The sequence below is a fragment of the Cavia porcellus genome, unplaced genomic scaffold (assembly GCF_034190915.1).
Source record: "Cavia porcellus strain 051 isolate PalLab524CR breed Dunkin Hartley unplaced genomic scaffold, mCavPor4.1 scaffold_6, whole genome shotgun sequence".
In the NCBI taxonomy this organism is placed as follows: Eukaryota; Metazoa; Chordata; class Mammalia; order Rodentia; family Caviidae; genus Cavia; species Cavia porcellus.
The window spans coordinates 39,377,009-39,395,965 of NW_026947489.1; the positions used below are offsets into that span (position 1 = coordinate 39,377,009).

The 18,957-nt window shown below is 46.4% G+C and overlaps 1 protein-coding gene across 4 annotated transcripts; it reads left to right on the forward strand.

The window, feature by feature from the left end:
* Positions 1 to 8: 8 nt before the first annotated feature.
* Ubqln4 (ubiquilin 4) lies at positions 9 to 18,803 on the forward strand. Of its 4 annotated transcripts, XR_002792617.2 has the most exons (12): positions 9 to 183; positions 1,920 to 2,071; positions 2,377 to 2,588; positions 3,502 to 3,764; positions 5,255 to 5,413; positions 10,605 to 10,830; positions 12,076 to 12,215; positions 12,829 to 12,912; positions 13,073 to 13,188; positions 13,350 to 13,536; positions 14,067 to 14,256; positions 17,015 to 18,803. XR_002792617.2 is itself a non-coding variant. In XM_013158788.3 (11 exons), the coding sequence occupies exons 1-11, from the start codon at positions 76 to 78 to the stop codon at positions 17,165 to 17,167; spliced, it is 1,809 nt and encodes a 602-aa protein (XP_013014242.1). In that variant the 5' UTR covers positions 9 to 75; the 3' UTR covers positions 17,168 to 18,803. The 4 variants fall into 4 exon arrangements, 3 of the variants coding, with proteins under 3 accessions (XP_013014242.1, XP_063105657.1, XP_003475671.1); XM_013158788.3 differs by lacking the exon at positions 14,067 to 14,256 and having other exon boundaries at positions 13,350 to 13,545; XM_003475623.5 differs by lacking the exon at positions 14,067 to 14,256 and having other exon boundaries at positions 13 to 183.
* The last annotated feature ends 154 nt before the right edge of the window (positions 18,804 to 18,957 follow it).

An 18,957-nucleotide genomic window follows, 5' to 3' on the forward strand; every position in this document is an offset into this window, starting at 1 on the left:
GGCCGGCCTGGCGGGCAGGGGGGAGGAGGAGGAGGAGCCGGGCGGGCTGGCGGGCGGCCGGGTGGCGGTGGCGGCATGGCGGAACCGAGTGGGGCCGAGGCGAGGCCCCCTATTCGGGTCACCGTCAAGACCCCCAAAGATAAGGAGGAAATTGTGATCTGCGATCGAGCCTCAGTCAAGGAGGTAGTGCGAGGGTAGGGGGGCCGAGCAACGCGGAGGAGGGTCGGCGGCGGGGGGAACCGGGACGGCCTGGGCTGTCCCGACAGGAGGCAGCAGGGGAGATGGGACAGGGGGCGTCCTTCGAGGAGAGATCTGCGGAGCGTGGCGCCTTTTGGGGCGCGGGTTTGACGGTGCGGCTAGGGCTGGGGGCGTGGTGGAGAGTGGGCAGAGTACGCAGTGCATCGGACGGAGGGAGGACCCTGGATTTGAGGCTAGTGTATGCCTCGGTTGCTGGTCGGGTTCGAGGCACCGAGGCAGAGAGTGCGGCCGGGGCAAGTTGCTAAACCGTGAGAACGGGCGGGGGCTGGCACCTACTGTGTGCCCCGAGAACGCCTAGCTTACTCCCGGGACTGACCTCTGCACAGGCGCTTCCTGCGCTTCCAAATCGAGGTGGTGATCTTGGGTCTCAGTGCTTCTGGAATTCAGAGTGCAGTAGGTGCTCAATAAAAATTTGTTGAATGAGTGAATGAGGGACTATTGGCTGTCTCTGTCACTGCTAGTGACTGCTCCAGAATTTCACATAGGCGGGGCTTAGGATAGGCCATCTGGTTGGAAGATAGGGATCTGGGAGCTGCCTCTGCTTAGCAAGTGCACTATTTTTTCTTAGAGTGTGTGTTTTGTTTTGTTTTGGTTTGTTTGGGAGCGCTGGTAGAATTTGGAGAGGTAGCTAGGCATAGTGATGCAAAGCTGTCATGCCAGCACTCAGGAGGTAATGACAGAAGGATCACGGAGAGTTCAAGGCCAGCCTGAGCTGCATATCAGCCAGCAGCTGAATTACATATTGGAACCTTGTCTCAACAAACAAACAAAACAAACAATTTGTAGAGATAGGATTTGGAGAATTTGCCAGGCTAGCCCTTAGTGTTATCGCTGCCCCACACCCCAATATAAAAATCACTAAATTCAAGAATTTAAAGTGTTCTGAGCAAGGCTGAATTTGAAAACAGCCCTGAGCGATACATGTCTGTTTAAGAATTGGGACTTTGGTAGTAAGACCTGAGTTCCAATCTCAGGACAAGCTACCTAACCTCTCTGATCCTCATTTGTTTGCTCATCTTTAAAATGCAGATAATGAATTAATGTACAAGACTGCTAATGCTCGAATAGTTTATGCTCAATAACTGGATGTATTTGTTGTGAGAAAGCTGGAAACCAAAAGAGAAAGAAACTGGGAGTCAAAGAAGAGCAGGCTGAAGGCAGACAGAGCCTAGGTCCACAGCTGCTGAGGAGCTGGGATGGAGCAGGCTGCCCAGGCAGCATCTGCATAGGAGACAGGGTGGAGGGACTGCAGCTGGAAAGGGGGTAGCAAAGGCTTTTTAGGGTGAGAGTCTAGGTTGGAGTTGAGAGAAGGACCTGTTGTGGTCTATATGCTTATGAAGGGGGCTGCTTTGGATTGTTTTGGAGCACAGACTGGGCAACTTATTGAGACCTTGTCTCAAAATAAAATGCAAAAGACAAGGTATGTGGCTCAGTGGCAGAGCACTTGCCTAGTACATATGAGACCCAGGTTTAATCCCAGCCCTCCACCCCATAGCCATTTATTGCAGCTGGCAGGAGGCAGCTGATAATGCAGAAAGGACTTCCTGTGAAGAATGAGAGAGGTCAGAGCAAGGAATACAAAGGCTCTAACAAAAGAGGCAGGCTCCTTGGTGGATGGAACCCAGGCAGCCTCTACAGTGATCTCTGCCTCTTGATCACAGTTCAAAGAGGAAATCTCCCGGAGGTTTAAGGCTCAGCAGGATCAGCTGGTCCTGATCTTCGCAGGCAAGATTCTCAAGGATGGAGACACACTGAACCAGCATGGGATCAAGGACGGGCTCACTGTCCATTTGGTCATCAAGACCCCTCAGAAGTAAGTTCAGGAGATAAGCAGACCAAGCTTTGAATTGGGACTTCCACCCAGAACTTTCTTACCCATTTCTCAGCTGTACTTAGGAAGCTGCTACCCAGGCCCAGACAGGTGGCTCCTGGTTGCTTACTGTCTGACCTCCTGGAAAGGGAACCTAAATTACTACTTGCATAATGCTCAAAGGCAAATGGTAGTAAAGATTTTCTCTCTGTCCCTAGGATAGCAGTAACTGCAGAGCTGAGAGTGCTCTGGTACCTTCCCTCTTCCTGTGCTCACTCCAACCAGGATTTTCCTTTCTCTATCCTCAGGACTCAAGATCCAGCTGCTACCACTGCTTCTTCTCCCTCCACTCCTGACCCTGCCTCAGCGCCCTCTACCACGCCTGCTTCACCTGCCACCCCTGCCCAGCCTTCCACCTCTGGCAGCACCTCTTCGGATGGTGGCAGTGGAAGTCGAAGGAGCAGTGGAGGAGGTCCCTCCCCTGGGGAGGGACCCCCCAATGCTACTGCATCTATACTCTGTAAGCCTGTAGAGAGGAAAGCATAAACCTGTATTGGACTGGGGGGTAGGAGAAAGCCAAGCAGAGGAGAAACATCGTCCCTGCACCTAGTCAGATGGAGATACGGGCTTGGACTTAGGGTTCCAGACATTGGTGCTTGAGCTAACCTGGGGAGAAAACCAGTCCATGAGGGCTTCTCAAAGGAGGGGGTATAGCTAAATGTTTGTAGTGAAGAGAGGAAGGGAACAGAATGTGGGAGCCTTGAGTGAGGAATTTGAAAGACCCTGGCTTAAACAATAAGCTCATGGAGAGTACTTGCTCATTCAGCAGGCTCCTGCTGATCACCTCCCTTTTGCTCAGGATCTGCCATCAGAGAGGTCTGCCACCTCTTTGCCCAAAGCAGGTCAAGGTTGGTGAAGGATTTTGCCTCAATTCCCCGTCAGGGAACCAACTGATAGAATTTTCGGCGCGGCTAAAAAGATAGAAATATGAGATAAAAGTGGCCTTTATTTTAAGAATGCAGAGAGAGAATCCATGACCTCCTGGGTCTGGCTTTCTCTCTGCCTGACACGTGATGTGGGGGCATACATATAGCTTAGGTTTGGGGTGGTATCTAAGGGGCATTACTGATGCATGGTAGCCCATTGGAAGTCTTTTCGCGCCACAGGTAAATTGCCTAGGGGCGGGGAAGGTGACCTCAAGATAGAGCCCCTTTCCCTTTAAAAAAAAAAAAAAAAAAAAATAGAGCCCCTTGGTTTCCACTGCCAGCCTCCCACTGCTGCAGCTTCCCATTCAAGGCAAAATCCTTTCAGTTGGGAGAGGAGGGGCATTATGAGAAGCATTTAGGGCCCAATGTGAAGACCTGAATTCACTGGCTCTGCCGGATGGGGGAGGGACTTCGGGGGTGGACTGTGACCTTGTGTCCTCCCTGCAGCTGGCTTTGGGGGCATCCTAGGGCTGGGCAGCCTGGGCCTTGGCTCTGCTAACTTCATGGAGCTGCAGCAGCAGATGCAGAGGCAGTTGATGTCCAACCCTGAGATGCTGTCACAGATCATGGAGAATCCCTTGGTCCAGGATATGATGTCCAACCCTGACCTCATGCGCCACATGATCATGGCCAATCCCCAGATGCAGCAGCTGATGGAGCGGAATCCAGAGATCAGCCACATGCTCAACAACCCTGAGCTCATGAGGCAGGTGAGTGCAGAGTAAGCCAGAGGAGTAGAGGACATCAGGTGCCCAGGCATGCCCTGCCCACTCTTTCCTATCTAGCTCTACACTGACTGGTTCATGTATTCATTAGCAGCCATAGTTTGAACACTTGAGGTTCAGTGGTGGAAGGATACAGGCATAGCTTTTCAGGAACTATTGGTCTTAGAAATGGGATAGGGTGACAGGCTATTATAGTAGAATGTGGTTACTATTGACTAATCACAGCATCCTAAGGATAATCAGAATTAGGAATGACTTCTGACCATACCTAGTGGTATAGAAGAGGCATTTTGGGGGAAGTATCATTAAATTGATTCCCAGTGAGGAAAGAGGTGCAAGAATATTCAGGGCCAGGGGCTGGGGATTTAGTTCAGCAGCATAAGTGCCTGCCTTGCAGGCACGTGGTCGTGAGTTCAATCCCCAGAACCAAATAAATAAAAAGAAAATCTGATTTAAAAAAAAAGAATATTCAGGGCCAAGGGACAGTAAAGACTAAAGTTTGGGAGTAAAAAATCATAGGATGGGGGCTGGGGATTTAGCTCAGCGGCATAAGCACCTGCCTTGCAAACAGGCGATCGTAAGTTCGATCCCCGGTACCAGAAAAAAGACAAAAAAAAAAAAAAAAAAGAAAGTCTTGATCTTTTGTATTGGTCAAGGTTCAGTTGGGTTGGGGTGTAGTGCAGTAATAGAGCACCTGCTTAGCATGTACCAGGCCCTGGTACAATCCTCTGTGATTAAAAAAGAAAGATCCAGTCAGGCAAAAACCTGGAAGTGGGAGTCGGGATGTCTTTAGCTTTGTTTTAGCCTGAACTTTTTCCTTTCCAATGAGTTACAGTATGGTCTTGGTCAGAGAAGCCAAATTGCCCTTTCTTTCTTTCTTTTTTTTTTTTTTTTTTTTGTATTTTTATCGGCACCAGGGATCGAACTCATGACTGCCTGTTTGCAAGGCAGGTGCTTATGCCGCTGAGCTAAATCCTCAGCCCCTGCCAATCTGCCCTTGAAACCTATCTCTACTGCTAACTGGCTGTATCTTGGGGCAAGAAGTCTGTGAATATCCCTGCGCCCATATTCTCATCTGCAAAATGGTTGCAAGAATACCTTTCTGGGGTGACTATTGTGGGATTACATCATTTGAATTCTGCAGATTGCTTAGCTGAGGGCCTATATGTAGTAGGTACTCAAGATATATTCATTTGCTCACTGCCGCCTCCCATCATATCTCTTTCTGCTCAGTTTTTGTGGGCTCTCTGATACTTTTGTGCCTCCCCTGATCTTGAGAGAGGGAAATTGCTCTCTCACTGCAAGCAGGAGCACATTGTCCTCCACTAGAAAAAGCCAATCAGAATCCCCATGAGGAGGCAGAGTGGGATGCAGATTACAGTATAGGAAGTAGTTACTGACAGACCCCCCTCGTCAGAGCCCCCCTGATTTGATGCTTCTTGCTAGGCTTCATCCCATCTCTCTGTCTTCACCAGACAATGGAGCTTGCTCGGAATCCAGCCATGATGCAAGAGATGATGCGGAACCAGGACCGCGCCCTGAGTAATCTCGAGAGCATCCCTGGGGGCTATAATGCCCTCCGCCGCATGTACACAGACATCCAGGAGCCCATGTTCAGTGCTGCAAGAGAACAGGTGGGCCAGGGACTGGGCAGTAGAAGGGGCTACCTGGGCTCAGGATTGCAAGGCAGGCAATCCTGGGGTGTTCTTTGCTCCCTTTCCTTCCCCAGAACCTTGAAGGATAGGCCTTGGTTTAGAGATGTTCCTCATAGCGCAGAGCCAGGGGTAGTCCCATTTGTGGACCAAGGGCATAATGTGGTGGAAGTCCTGAGGAAAGTGGTTGAGGTATAATGCCTGAGGGCCTTGACATTTTGCTTATAAACTTCTTTCATGAAGTGCTGAAAAGGTATGAGGCAGACCCGGGATCAAATGCCAGCCCTAGTACAGTGTATCTCAAGTGTGGTCCATGGGTCACCAGTGTCCGAATCACCTTGTGAGCTCAATAATAGTAAGATTCTTGGTCCCTGGCTTTGGGCTACACTTTGAATCAATCTCGGGTTATGACTCAGGATTATATACTTGAAAAAATGCTTTATTACTTAATTTCAAGTATATTAAAAAGTATAAATAAAAATAGAGCATTCACAAAAAAAGAGCATCTCTCGTATCCATGTTTCCACGTGGAGTCTTACTGACTTTTAAAAACTTAACTGTACACTAAACACATTGTGTATCTATTTAAGTCTCAAAATTCAGAAGTTACACAAAGTAAAAGGAGTATTAAAAAGTATGGGAAGTTGTCTAAGCTTTAAAGAAAAAAGGAGTTTAAAAGGGATTTTTCTATTTCTGTCTGCCACCCTCTCCTTTTGTACCTTCACAGCCACTAATATTGTTAGTACCTTGTATATTTTCCTACACATACATAATATCTGCAATAAATCATATAGGTAGATCACATACCCTCCTCAATCATATTCCTCTCATTCCTTCCTCAGAAGTAGGTACTAGCCTGAGGTTGGTATCCCAAGCTGGCCTTGAACTCAAAGCAGTCCTTCTGCCTCAGCCTCCCCAGTGCTGGGGTTACAGGTGTGTGCCAACATGTCCAGTTTTCTGATTTTTTTATATCACCTTTTTATGTATCTATAAACCGTCTGTAGTATTGTTTTACATATTTTAGACCTTGTAGAAGTGGTATCATGCTGTTCATATCACTTTAATTTGGGCTCTTTTTGAAACATTTTATTGAGTAATTTAGCTACAGAAAAGTACAAATATGCAAGGTAGCACATATGTCTATAATTCTAGCTATTCAAGTGACCAAGGCAGGAGGATTGCAGGTTCAAGGCCAGCAATCTAGCAAGACTCTGTCTTAAAATAACAAGTCTGGGGACATATCTTAGCACTCCCTAGGTTCAATCTCTAGTACTAATTATTTGAGCAGGTTATAGTGTTACATCCCTATAATGCCAGTGGTTGAGAGGCTGAGGCAGAATTGCTAAAGATTCAACGTCAGCTTGGACTGCATAGAGTTAAGTTGAACCTGAAATATGTAATGAGATCCTGTCTCAAAAAATCAAAAACATTACTGGGGATTTAGCTCAGCCGCATAAGCGCCTGCTTTGCAAGCACATGGTCATGAGTTCGATCCCTGGTACTGATAAAAAAAAAAAAACATTGATGGGCATGGTGGGCATACCTGTAATCCCAGCACTTGGGAGGCTGAAGCAGGAGGATTGCTGTGAATTTGAGGCCAACCTGGGTTACATAAGTGAGTTTAAAGCCAACCAGAACTATATAGTGAGACCTTGTCACCTAAACGAATGAAACAAAAAAAGTAATCTTAAAAAATAAAAAGGGGATGGGGATATAGCTCAGTGTGAGGCTCTGGGTTCATTCTCCAATACCACAAAAGAGAATAAAAGAGAGAGAGAGAGAAGAAAAGTACATATAACAATCAGTGTGTAGTGTTTTTTTTTTTTAATCAGTGTGTAGTTTGATAATTTTTTTTTTTTTTTTTTGGCTTTTTCCTTTTTTTTTATCGGCACGAGGGATCGAACTCACGACTGCCTGCTTGCAAGGCAGGTGCTTATGCCACTGAGCTAAATCCGCAGCCCCTGTTTGATAAATTTTTACCATTAGTCAGGACCCAGGTGTGAGGGCAGGACCTCACTTTACTTATTTACTGAGGAGAGCGTGGGAACCACGCTCTTGAGTGGCCTATGAGGTCCGCAGAACACTTGGTTTTGCTGTTTCTGTCCTACCCCAAGTTTCTCAGATGAGTATATTTACTGACCCTCAGTTCCCTGATTTTTGTATCCCTACAATGATTTTGTATTGTCTTAGTCTTGGTATCTAGTAATGTAAAATTCCTCGCTGTATTCTTCAAAACCACCTTGGTTATTCTTTTCTTTCTTTCTTTTTTTTTTTTTTTTTTTTGTACCATGTACTCAGGACCTCATGCTTGTTGGCCATCATCCTGGTTATTATTGACATTGCTCTTTGAAATTTCATAAACTACTTTAGGAGTCAACTATTAATTTTTAAGGGAATTTGTAAATTTTTCCTTAAGTAATTGAAAAGCTGGCTTTTTGTATTTTGGTTTTTTTGATCAAACTCCTGGATATACCTGGTTAAAAAAAATCAAATAGTTTTGTTTGTTTGTTTTGGGTTTTCTTTAGTATTAGGGAATCAAACTCATGATTTCGTACTTACCTGACAGGCACTTGTGCTGCTGAGCTAAACCCCTGGCCCAAAAATCAAATAGTTGGAAAGAGTATAATGTACACTCTATCAGATTCTGACACAAAGTCAAGGCTGAGAATCACTGGTCTTCTAAAAGAATACAGCACTTTGCATCCACAAACCTGTGTTACATGCTGCTCCCTCATTTTCTTTTCATGGTGTATTTTTGCTTCGTTCTGTTTTTTGAAACAGCGTCTCACTATGCAATTCAGGCCAGCTTTGTGCTCATTTTGTCACCAGGCTGGTCTCAAATTCCTGCCTCAGCCACCCAAGTGCTGGGATTATAGGAGTGCGCCACCATGCCTGGCTCACTGCTCCCCCACATTTTAGTGGTGTGATTTGATGAACTGTTCTCTCTGGTCTTAGCTTCCTCATTTTAAAAGTTCCATATATTATAAGTACCTGGCTAACTTAGTCAATAGAGCATGAAACTCTTAAAAGTGGATGTATTTCTGGGCATGATGGCACACATGTAATCCTAGCACTCTAAAAGCTGAGGCCAGAGGAACACCTCAAGTTCAAGGCCAGCCTGAGCTGCATACACGACCCTGTCTCAAAAAAAAAAAAAAAAAAAAAAAAGTGGATGTATTATAGCATCGGCTCTTAAGTATTTGGTCTCTGAACCCACTCTTTTTTTTTTTTTTTTTCTGTCTTCTTTGAGATGGGGGTCTCACTATACAGTTCAGCTGGCCTTGAGCTCACTTTGTAGCCCAGGCTGATCTCGAACTCGAAAGGATCCTCCCACCTCAGCCTCCCGAGTGCTGGGATTACAGGCGAGAGCTACCACACCCAGCTATTCTGAACCTACTCTTAAAAGTTATGAGGAGCCAAAAAAAAAAAAAAAAAGAAAGAAAGAAAAAGAAAAAAGAAAGCTACTAAATACTGTAACTTTTGGTTTTTTTGGTACCAGAGATCAGAGTCAGAACCTCACGCTTGCCAAGCAGGTGCTTGTGCCACTGCCTAATCTGGCTAAATCTGTGGCCCCTATAATTTTTGTTTTTATAGGTTAATCTATATCAGTACTCACTGCCAGAAATTAAAACTGATAATATTTTAAAATATGTAACTCCTTTAAAAATAACAATTCATGACACATTACCATAAATAACATTCTTTTGAAAAATAACTTTATTTTCTAAAACAAAGCTTTAGAGGAAAGCATGGTCTTGTTTTACATTTTTGCAAATCTCCTTAAAAGTCTGGCTTATCGTTAAGACAGCTAGCTCCTCATATCTGCGTTCATTCAATCGAATGTCATGTTATGAAAACCATTTTAAACTTTGCAGGGCATCCTAAGATCATGCTTTGAGAACTAGTGTATTAGAGGGATGCTATAAGAATTAGAGTAAATGTGTCAGGCACATAGTAGGTACTCAGTAAGTGGCAGCTGCCCTCACTATGGACATTTCAAGAAAAGTTCTTAGGGTGTGCCTGGAAGAGCAAAGCAATACTCAGAACTAGGTAGAGTAAGGTGCCAGACAGGTTACTACAACAGGAAACTTAAAGTAGGGACAAAGATGAAACCATAGTACATGAACCCTGGCCTGTGAGCCCTGTTACCTAAACTGGTGTCTGGTATAGGCGGGGAAGGAGAGAAGAGGAATCACAGCTTAGAGTGGGGAAGTCCTTGGTTAGTTGCGTCCCCATGACCCACTGTGTATAATAGAAGCCTGGATAGGAGTCCTGTGGTGGGGAAGAGCTAAATGTGCTAGGCCACCTCCTACCTGCCAGAGGCCTGAGAAGTCAGAGACAGACAGAGATGCTGAGATGCACAGCTCTAGAGCCTCAGAAAGCTGAGGGAGGGAGATGGGGTCTAGGGCCAGACAGAACCCTGTTTGGGATGCTGAAGCTTCAGAGGGAAGAGGCTCTGTGTTGCCTTTGAGCTATGTACTGAAAGTTAGACCCTAAACTAGAAAAGAGAAATGCTAGAGAACACAGTAGGGGAGCCTATCCTGGTTTGCCTGGTGGGGAACCAAAGGGTATGGGCCTGGAGCAGCCAGTAGGGGTAAGGGGAGGCTACCCAGAAGAGGCAAAAGAGGAACCCGAGAGAGGGCTGCACTGCAGGTGCCTGTGGTATGCCTGGATGGACAGAGGATGGCAGGCAAGGGACCTGGGTGTGAGGAAAGGGATTCCAGGGAGTTAGAATTGGGCCAAGCTGGGAAGGCTGGGAGCTGGAAGCAGATGTGGGTCAGTCAGTCAAGCCAGCACACACTTATGGAGCACATACTAGCTGCGTAGTTGAGGGTACAAAAGTAAATCCAACATTGTCTGCCCCTGGAGAGCTACTGGAAAAGCTCCTGTAAAGCCCTATGGGCCACAGAGTTTAGAGCTCTAGCTTTTAGAGCATATAAAGGAAAAGGGAGGTTTCCAGTTTTCTAAGGGTTTCTTTATCTTGTCATTAGCACCAGACATACTGTAGGAAAGGGTGGAACTGTCCCTTGGAGGTGGGAACTGAACTTTGGATGTTCTAGGTTTTAGATCTCTCCACCTTTCATGGGGTTAGGGTTAGGGTTAGGGTTAGGTGAGAGGAAGGCAAGGGCAGAATTGTCTCAATCTTTAACCCAAAATTTTTTCTTCCTCTCAGTTTGGCAACAATCCCTTCTCTTCCCTGGCGGGGAACTCCGACAGCTCATCCTCCCAGCCTCTGCGGACTGAGAATCGAGAGCCCCTCCCTAACCCCTGGAGCCCCTCGCCCCCCACCTCCCAGGGCCCTGGATCTGGTAGGGAGGGCACCGGAGGATCGGGGACCAGCCAGGTGCACCCCACAGTCTCAAATCCCTTTGGGATCAATGCGGCTAGCCTGGGGTCAGGTATGTTCTAGAGTGTAAGGAGCTTTTTAATTGGGTTACCAGGGCAGACCTTTCTGCCCCATAACTGGATGGGGTTCACGCTGATCTGGAAGAGATGAGACTGTATTAAAGCTACAGAGGGAAGCAGAGTGTGGTGGCATACGCCTATAATCCCAGCATTAAGGAGGCTGATGCAGGAGGATCAACAGTTTCAAACCAGCCTTAGCTATGTAATGAGTTCAAGGCCAACCTAGACTATATAGCGAGATCCTGTCTCAAAAATCAAACAGCTACAGAGAGGACTCAGCAGCTTGTGTACAGGCCACCCCCTTAAGGGTCTAAGACTTGGTTCTAGCCCTGTCCTCATGTCCCTGTGTCCCTGGGAGTGAGCGGAGTATTGGCTCATGAATTAACTAGTCCCCACTTCCTTGAGTACTTTTGATGTAAATGGGTCAGGCTAGGAGGCAGTGCTGAGAGGTGGGGGTGATGGGAGAGGAATCAGGGCAGGCCTAGGGACAAGCAGATGTGAGACTGGAGGAAAGGATGTGCCTGGTTGCCATATACAGAATTGTGTGTTGTACACTCTACAAGCTAAGGTGATATCCAGTTTATCTGGACTATGATTGTACATGTGACCCTGGGGAAATCTTTAGTAGATGCCTTGATTTTTCCTGGAGGGTATGGCAATTAGGGAAGTTCTTTGTCTTTGTGTGGTTTAATTACCTTATTTATAAAATAAGGACTGGATCTTGATCCATGGTTTTAAAATTGTGTTTCTAAGTCTTGGGTGGGCCTTGATGTCCTTGTCTTCAGGATGAAAAAAAGACTGAATGGGAGAGGCCCCAGGCCCCAGTATAAACAAACCAGATCACTGACACACTTGGTTTCTAAGTGAGATTTGACTTGAGAAAGGATCTCTGCTTCTAAGACAGGTTTGAAAGCCATTAATCTAAGTAACATGTGGCCAGTCCTTCCCCACTCAGACACAATCAGAGCTTGTGGCAGGAGCAATCCAGAAGGGCAGAAGTCAAACCCAATTTCCAGCTGTCTTGTCCTTAGAATCAATGGGAAAGATCCAGGCCAAAACTGGGCAAGCTGACCTAGGATTCAGGGGAACCTGGGGCCTATGCCACAGGCCTCGGGTACTTGTTTAACTTCTCGTTCAGACCTGTGTAATCACTGTGTCTGCAGTGGGATGTACTGAAGTAGGGTGTCTCTATCTGGACCCTTCTCTCCTGTATTGTGTGTTTCCCCCACACACACTAGGGATGTTCAACAGCCCAGAAATGCAGGCACTCTTGCAGCAGATTTCTGAGAACCCCCAGCTCATGCAGAATGTGATCTCAGCCCCCTACATGCGCAGCATGATGCAGACGCTGGCCCAGAACCCTGACTTTGCTGCTCAGGTATTTAGCTGGCACAGGGAAGTATTGCTGGGGAGGGAGCTCGGTGTGGGGGGCAGCCACTTATGGTCAAATAGTTCTAGAGCCAGACTGCCTGGGTCTGTATCCTAAGCTCTGTTACTTCCCAGCTGGGTAAGCTGAGCAATTATTTAACTTCCCAGGTTCATTATCCACAAAATGGTACTAGCATTAGTTCCTGCTCCATCGAGTTGTGAGAATTAAAGGAGTTAATATGTGTCAAACGTTTAGAATGTGGGCTGGGCTGGGGATATAGCTCAGTGGTAGAGCTCTTGCCTTGTGTGCATAAGGCCCTGGGTTTGATCCCCCATACCACCACCAAAAAAAAAAAAAAAAAAAAAAAAAAAATTTAGAGCACACAGTAAGCACCATATACTTAAATCAGACCTGGGCCAGACAGGTCTGTCCTGATTCCTGACTATTCATTGCTCAGATCATGCTCCATTTCCTCTCACTGTCCCACACTGATCTTCAGTTTTTTTGAGACCCTCGGAAACTCTGGCCAGACTTCCAACAGTGGTGGGGTGTCAAGGTTTCTGAGGTTGTAGGAGAATTCTTGGATTGGGAAGGCCCCCTTCTCCTACCTTTCATCCTGCAGATGATGGTGAATGTGCCACTCTTCGCGGGGAACCCCCAACTGCAGGAGCAGCTCCGCCTGCAGCTCCCCGTCTTCCTGCAGCAGGTGAGGGAGAAACTTGCAGGATGAGGGTGGATGGCAAGAGCTGGACCAGAAGACCTAGTGGGGAGATGTTAAAGTAGGGTACAGAGCTTGGCTCTGGACTCAGCTTTCAGGCTGCCTCTTTCCTGCCACCTCCTGTCACCTTTCTTTGCTTGTTTCCCAGATGCAGAACCCGGAGTCACTGTCTATCCTTACCAATCCCCGTGCCATGCAAGCATTACTGCAGATCCAGCAGGGACTACAGACCTTGCAGACTGAGGCCCCTGGGCTGGTACCCAGGTGAGAGGGCAGATGGGCAACATGGCTCTAGTTGTCATTCTTTTTCATCCTTTCTGCCTTCTTCTGAACAGCCCTGGTGTCTCTGCTCTTCCTTTTGGATCTCATATTCTCATTTCTTTCTTGGATGCCATCTCCTATCTGTTGGTGTCTCCTGCCTGCAGTCTTGGCTCCTTTGGGATGCCCCGGACTCCAGCAGCTTCGGCAGGTAGCAACTCTGGGTCTACAACTGAGGCCCCCACCTCGTCGCCAGGCACACCAGCCACATCTCCTCCCACAGGGGCGTCCAATGCCCAGCAGCAGCTCATGCAGCAGATGATCCAGCTTTTGGCTGGAAGTGGAAACTCACAGGTACATGGGGTAGGTGGCAGGGGTTGGTGCTTGGGACTACTACGTCCATTCTGCAGCATCAAGAGTAGCAGAAGGGGCTGGGGATTTAGCTCAGCGGCATAAGCGCCTGCCTTGCAAGTGCAGTCGTGAGTTCAATCCTCGGTACCAATTAAAAAAAAAAAATAGACAAGAGTAGCAGTAGAGGAGGGCCAGCAAACAGGATTTACAGTTAGCTAGACCTGGTCACCTGCTAGCCTTTGCTTTTCATGGCTGTGAGAATAGTAGTGGCACTTATCAGGTGCTGTGTGTTTTATGTATGAGAGCCCCTTTCCTTTATTTCTTATGGGAAAGCCATTATGATGATTGTCTCATAATGATGATCATTATGATGATTTCCCTGGATGGGGAAAACTGAGGCCCTGAAAGGTTTAGTGGCTTGCTCAGTTACATGTCTAGGAGATAATGGGACCAACATTCAAACCAGAGCATTCTGGTTCCAGAATTTACACTTTACTGTGTTGTTATCACTTTATTTATTTTTGTGGTACTAGGAATTGAAGCCAGTCCTTGTGCATGCTCAGCTCATCTTATCCCATTGAGACATACCCCCAACTTGTGCAGAGAATTCTTTTGATGATTAAAGCAGTGTCCATCTCAGAGACTGAGGAGGATGGGTCTGGAAAGTGAAGTGGCTGGTGTCCTGGATCATAAAGTCAAGGCCAGGGGTGGAGATGAACTAGGGTGAGGCTCTTTGCCTTTCTGTGACCTCTATCAACAAGAGATGTATGTGTGTTCCAAGTTCTACAAGGCAGTAGGAGGGTTGGGCCAGGCACTCTCCAAGGTCGGGCTTGGTGTCAGCTCTGGACGATATTGAGAAACATCAGGGAGCAGTAGAGTGGGTCAGGGACCTGGGGCCAAGCCAGTCTGTCCTTCCTCTGGATCACACTTGTTTCCGACTAGTGGCTGGTGGACATTGGTCACTGAGCTCCTAGCTCTGAGTCTTTTGTCCAAGATCTCAGAAAGTATTTCTCAGATGTCCTCTGGGAAAATGCTTTTCTAGGAGATGGTTATGGGAATGTCAAGAATGAAAACCTTCTGATTAACAAACAATTACTTAGTCAAATGATATTAAATGGATTCTTTCTTTCCTTGGACCCTTCTCTGACCTGTAATATGACTGTATGTAATGACCATCAGAAGAGGGTATGTTGAACATGGATTTTTTTTTTGAGACAAGGCTTTACATGTAGTTCAGGCTAGCCTTCAACTCAGTATGTATCCCAGGCTGGCCTTGAAGTTGAAGCAATTCTCCTCATCTGAGGGCTTGAAGTCGGGGGAGGGTGAGAGAAGATCAACACATGCCATGTACAGGTACAAAATCCCTATGATGAATGTGATCATTATGTATACCCAAAATGTACCAATCAACTAACTAATTAAAAATTCTACCTCAGCTTTTCCAGTGCTGGGATTTCAAGTGTGCACCATCACACCTACTGAACATGCATTGTATTTATCACAGAGCATTTGACTTCTGAGCACCTGTTAGCTTTAGAATATTCATGGGAGGACTGGGGATTTAGCTTAGTGGCTCAGTGCCTGCCTGGTGAGTGTGAGGTCCTGAGTTTGATTCCTAGTACCCAAAAAACAAACAAACAAACAAACAAACAAACAAAAAAAAAAAAAAAAATATATATATATATATATATTCAGGCCAGGGATAAAGCTCAGTGGTTCACATGCCTGCCTGGCAAATACAAGGTCCTGAGTTCAATTCCTGGTACCAAAAAGAAAAAAAATACTTACCAGCCTCATATTATTGTGAGAAGTAAACCTTTCAGCCAGGAATTTGGCTCAGTGACACAGTACTTGCCTGGCAAACACAAGGTCCTTAGTTTAATTGCCTGTACCAAAAAAAAAGAGAGAGAGAGAGAAAATCTAGAATGGTCATGGAAAGTAAGAGTATAAGCTGATGCAAACCTGTCGTATACTTAGAAATATTTATTTATTTAGACTGGGTCTTGTTATATAGTTCAGCCTGGCCTTGAACTCACTATGTAGCCCAGACTGGCCTCAGACTTGCAGTGATCATTCTGCTTTAGCCTGCTAAGTGCTGGAATCACAGATGTGCACTACCATGCCCAGATACACACTTTAAATTTTTAAGAAAGATATCCATAGCCGGGGGTGGTGGCTCACGCCTGTAATCTCAGCACGCCAGAGGCTGAGGCAAGAAGATCGTTGCAAGTTCAAGACCAGCCTGGGCTACAAAGTGAGTTCATTGCTAGCCTGAGCTGCATAGAGACCCTGTCTCAAAAAGACAAAAAAAAAAAAAAGAAAGATATCCATTGCTTTTTTTTTTTTAAAACAGGGAATCAAACCTCAGGCCCTGAACATGTTAGGCAAGTTCTCTGCCACTAAGGCACATCCTCATCCCATATCTGCCTTATGTTAGTACAGTTATTTAGTGACCTGTAACATGGGCTCTCTGACCCTTTGCAGCTCTACTTCCCCACCCCAGTGATTGACTGAGGATGTTAGAGACTACTGCTTGCTCTCCCACTTGTTCACTCTCTCTCTTTTTTTTTCCTCCAGTGGTGGGGATTGAATCCAAGGTTTTTGAGTTACATCCCCAGCCCCTTTTTAAAATTTCTTTTTTGGGGGCTGGGGATTTAGCTCAGCAGCACAAGTGCCTGCCTTGTAAGCAGGCAGTTGTGAGTTCGATTCCTGGTACCGATAAAAAAAAAAGAAATTTCTTTTTTGAATTTTGAGATAGGATCTAGCCGAGTTGTGAAGTTCTTTTTTTTTTTTTTTTTTTTGTATTTTTACTGGTACCAGGGATGGAACTCACGACCACACGCTTACAAGGCAGGCGCTTATACCGCTGAAATCCCCAGCACCTGAAGTTCTTTTTCTTTTTCTTTTTTAATTTTTTTTTTGTCTTTTTCGTTTTTATCGGTACCAGGGATCGAACTCACGACTGCCTGCTTGCAAGGCAGGTGCTTATGCCGCTAAGCTAAATCCCTAGCCCCCGTTTTTTGTCTTTTTCTATTGGTACCGGGGATCGAACTCACGATCACACACTTGCAAGGCAGGTATTAATGCCGCTGAGCTAAATCCCCAGCCCCAAGTTGTGAAATTCTGCTAGCTTGACTTGAACTTGCAGTCCTCTTGCTTCAGTCTCTTAGAATGCTGAAATTGTATGGATTCACTCCCATATCCAGCTTTTATTTTTTTTTTTTTTCTCCCCAGTACTAGAGATTGAACTCCAAGCCTTCACACAGCTGCATCCCCATCCTTTTCTTATCTCTTAATTCAATACAGTCTCACTAAGTTGCCCCTGGGTTTGAACTCTCAATCCTCCTGCCTCAGCTTCCTGGAGGCCTGTGATTACAGGTGTATATCACCATGCCCAGCTTCTTGTCATACAAACCCTCAGGTTCAGATAGTTCCTCCGCATTGTATCCTGTACCTACTTTATAATTCCTGTCCCCTCCAGGTGCAGACACCAGAAATAAGATTTCAGCAGCAACTGGAACAGCTCAACTCCATGGGATTCATCAATCGTGAGGCCAACCTGCAAGCCCTAATTGCTACAGGAGGGGACATCAACGCAGCTATCGAGAGACTTCTGGGCTCCCAGCTCTCCTAATCCCTTGGCCCATGCCTCCTGCCTCTCCTTCAACTCAGTGCCAGCCTTTGGTGCCTCTGTCAGCCCCTGCCTCTGCAGCTTGTCCCTCTGCCTTCTTGCTTGTCCTCTCCAAACAGCAGGGTGATTTTAGAGGCACAGGTTCCAGGCTCTGTAGCTCTGAGAATTTGTTTTACTGCTGTCTTTTGACAGAATCTTCTCTCCTGGTCCTCTTTGAGCAGAGCCCTTCACACAGTTTACAGCTCTGTTGATTGGCCCACTTCCTTGCCACAGTCACTTTTTGAAGCCTTCAAACTTCTCAGTGGGACTGCAGTGTTGAAGGAGGATGCAGCCGTCTGAGTGGAACAGTCTTCCATCAATACCACCAGGGCTTAGCTTGTCTCACATTGACTTTGGTAGCTCTCTTCTTGCTGCTTCCCCTCCCCATCCCACCCTAACCAGGCTAGAATTTCACATGCTGAAGGTGAGGGACAGATGATCCAGGCTTTGGTTTTTTCCCAACTTTTTTTCTGGTTACTTCATCTACCACTTTCTTACATTCTCTGTGGGGACTTTTCAGGGAACAGCAGGAGATACCTGTTCCCTTGTACTGGTGTGGAGCTGAAACTTAGCTCTGGACAGGAGTCAACAGGCCTGGTACCAGCTTAGTGTAGACTCCTGTGCTTGAGGAGGAATTGGAATTTCTTGGGTGAAGAGAATGGGCAAGAGCAAGTTGGATATGTAATTGACAGCTGAAGCATGGAAGTGCTCGTAGACCTTTTAGTCAGGAGCATTCAGAGTGGAATAAGATCCTGGTAGAAGTAGGATTAAAGAAGGGGCTCCATGAAGCTAAGCAGTTTGAACTACGAGCTCCATTTTCTCAGACACACATGCACACACACGCACAGATTTCCATGAACCCAGGACCTATTTGTACTTGGCACAGTCATTTCTACTTCCTTCAGAACAATGAAGGGGATAGAGATCTGTCCCAACAGTGGGGTAGCATGCGTCTGGGTGTGTGTTAGGGTAGGTTATTTGCTGATTTCTGGGCTGTCACCAGAGACAAGTAGGTCACAGGGCCAGTCTAGTGCGGGAGTAGTTCATCTAGAAGAGCTAGGTTCCCTGAACTTTTAGGTGCTGGGTCACAGACAGTGTGGATACCTTCTGAAGCTATCAGCCACATGTGACTGGCCCCTTCCTGTCACTACTTTGGAGAATAGCAGAGGAATTTCTCCCTCTAGAGTCCTTGGCCTTTCAGTTGTTTACTGTTTCTTTCCAGGCCAGAATGTGTTTTTGTTTAGGTTTTTGTGGTGCTGGGGATTGAACCCAAGGTTTCATGCATGCTAGGCAAGTGCTGGACCACTAAACTACATCCTCAGCACAGAGTTCTTTTTGAGGAAGGAGAGGGGAGGGTGGCAGTGATGCCTTTAATCTGGAACTGGACATTGCTCTGTTTGGGCACAAGGATGCTCTTTATCACCTCCACCTGGGTGTGGAGGACCCCCTGGCTGATGATAGGGAGGAGGCAAGAGGAACCGAATTCCACTCTAAAATGGGGATGGGTCCCAAGCAGTTCAGAGATGTTTACCCTTTGCCTCCTGACCTCCCCAACACCCTCACTGGCCTTTGTAAATAAATGGTGTGATCTTTGTTGTGAGAGTGTGTTGGTGTTTGTTTTCTAAGGATGAGGAGGCTAATTAAAGGCAATATCTTAGTTTTACAGAGCAGAAGGTAGGACCTTAAACTTGAAGCTGGATTTGGTTATCACAGGTGTCAAAGACCTTTGAAGATTAAAGAGTAACTGATCATTA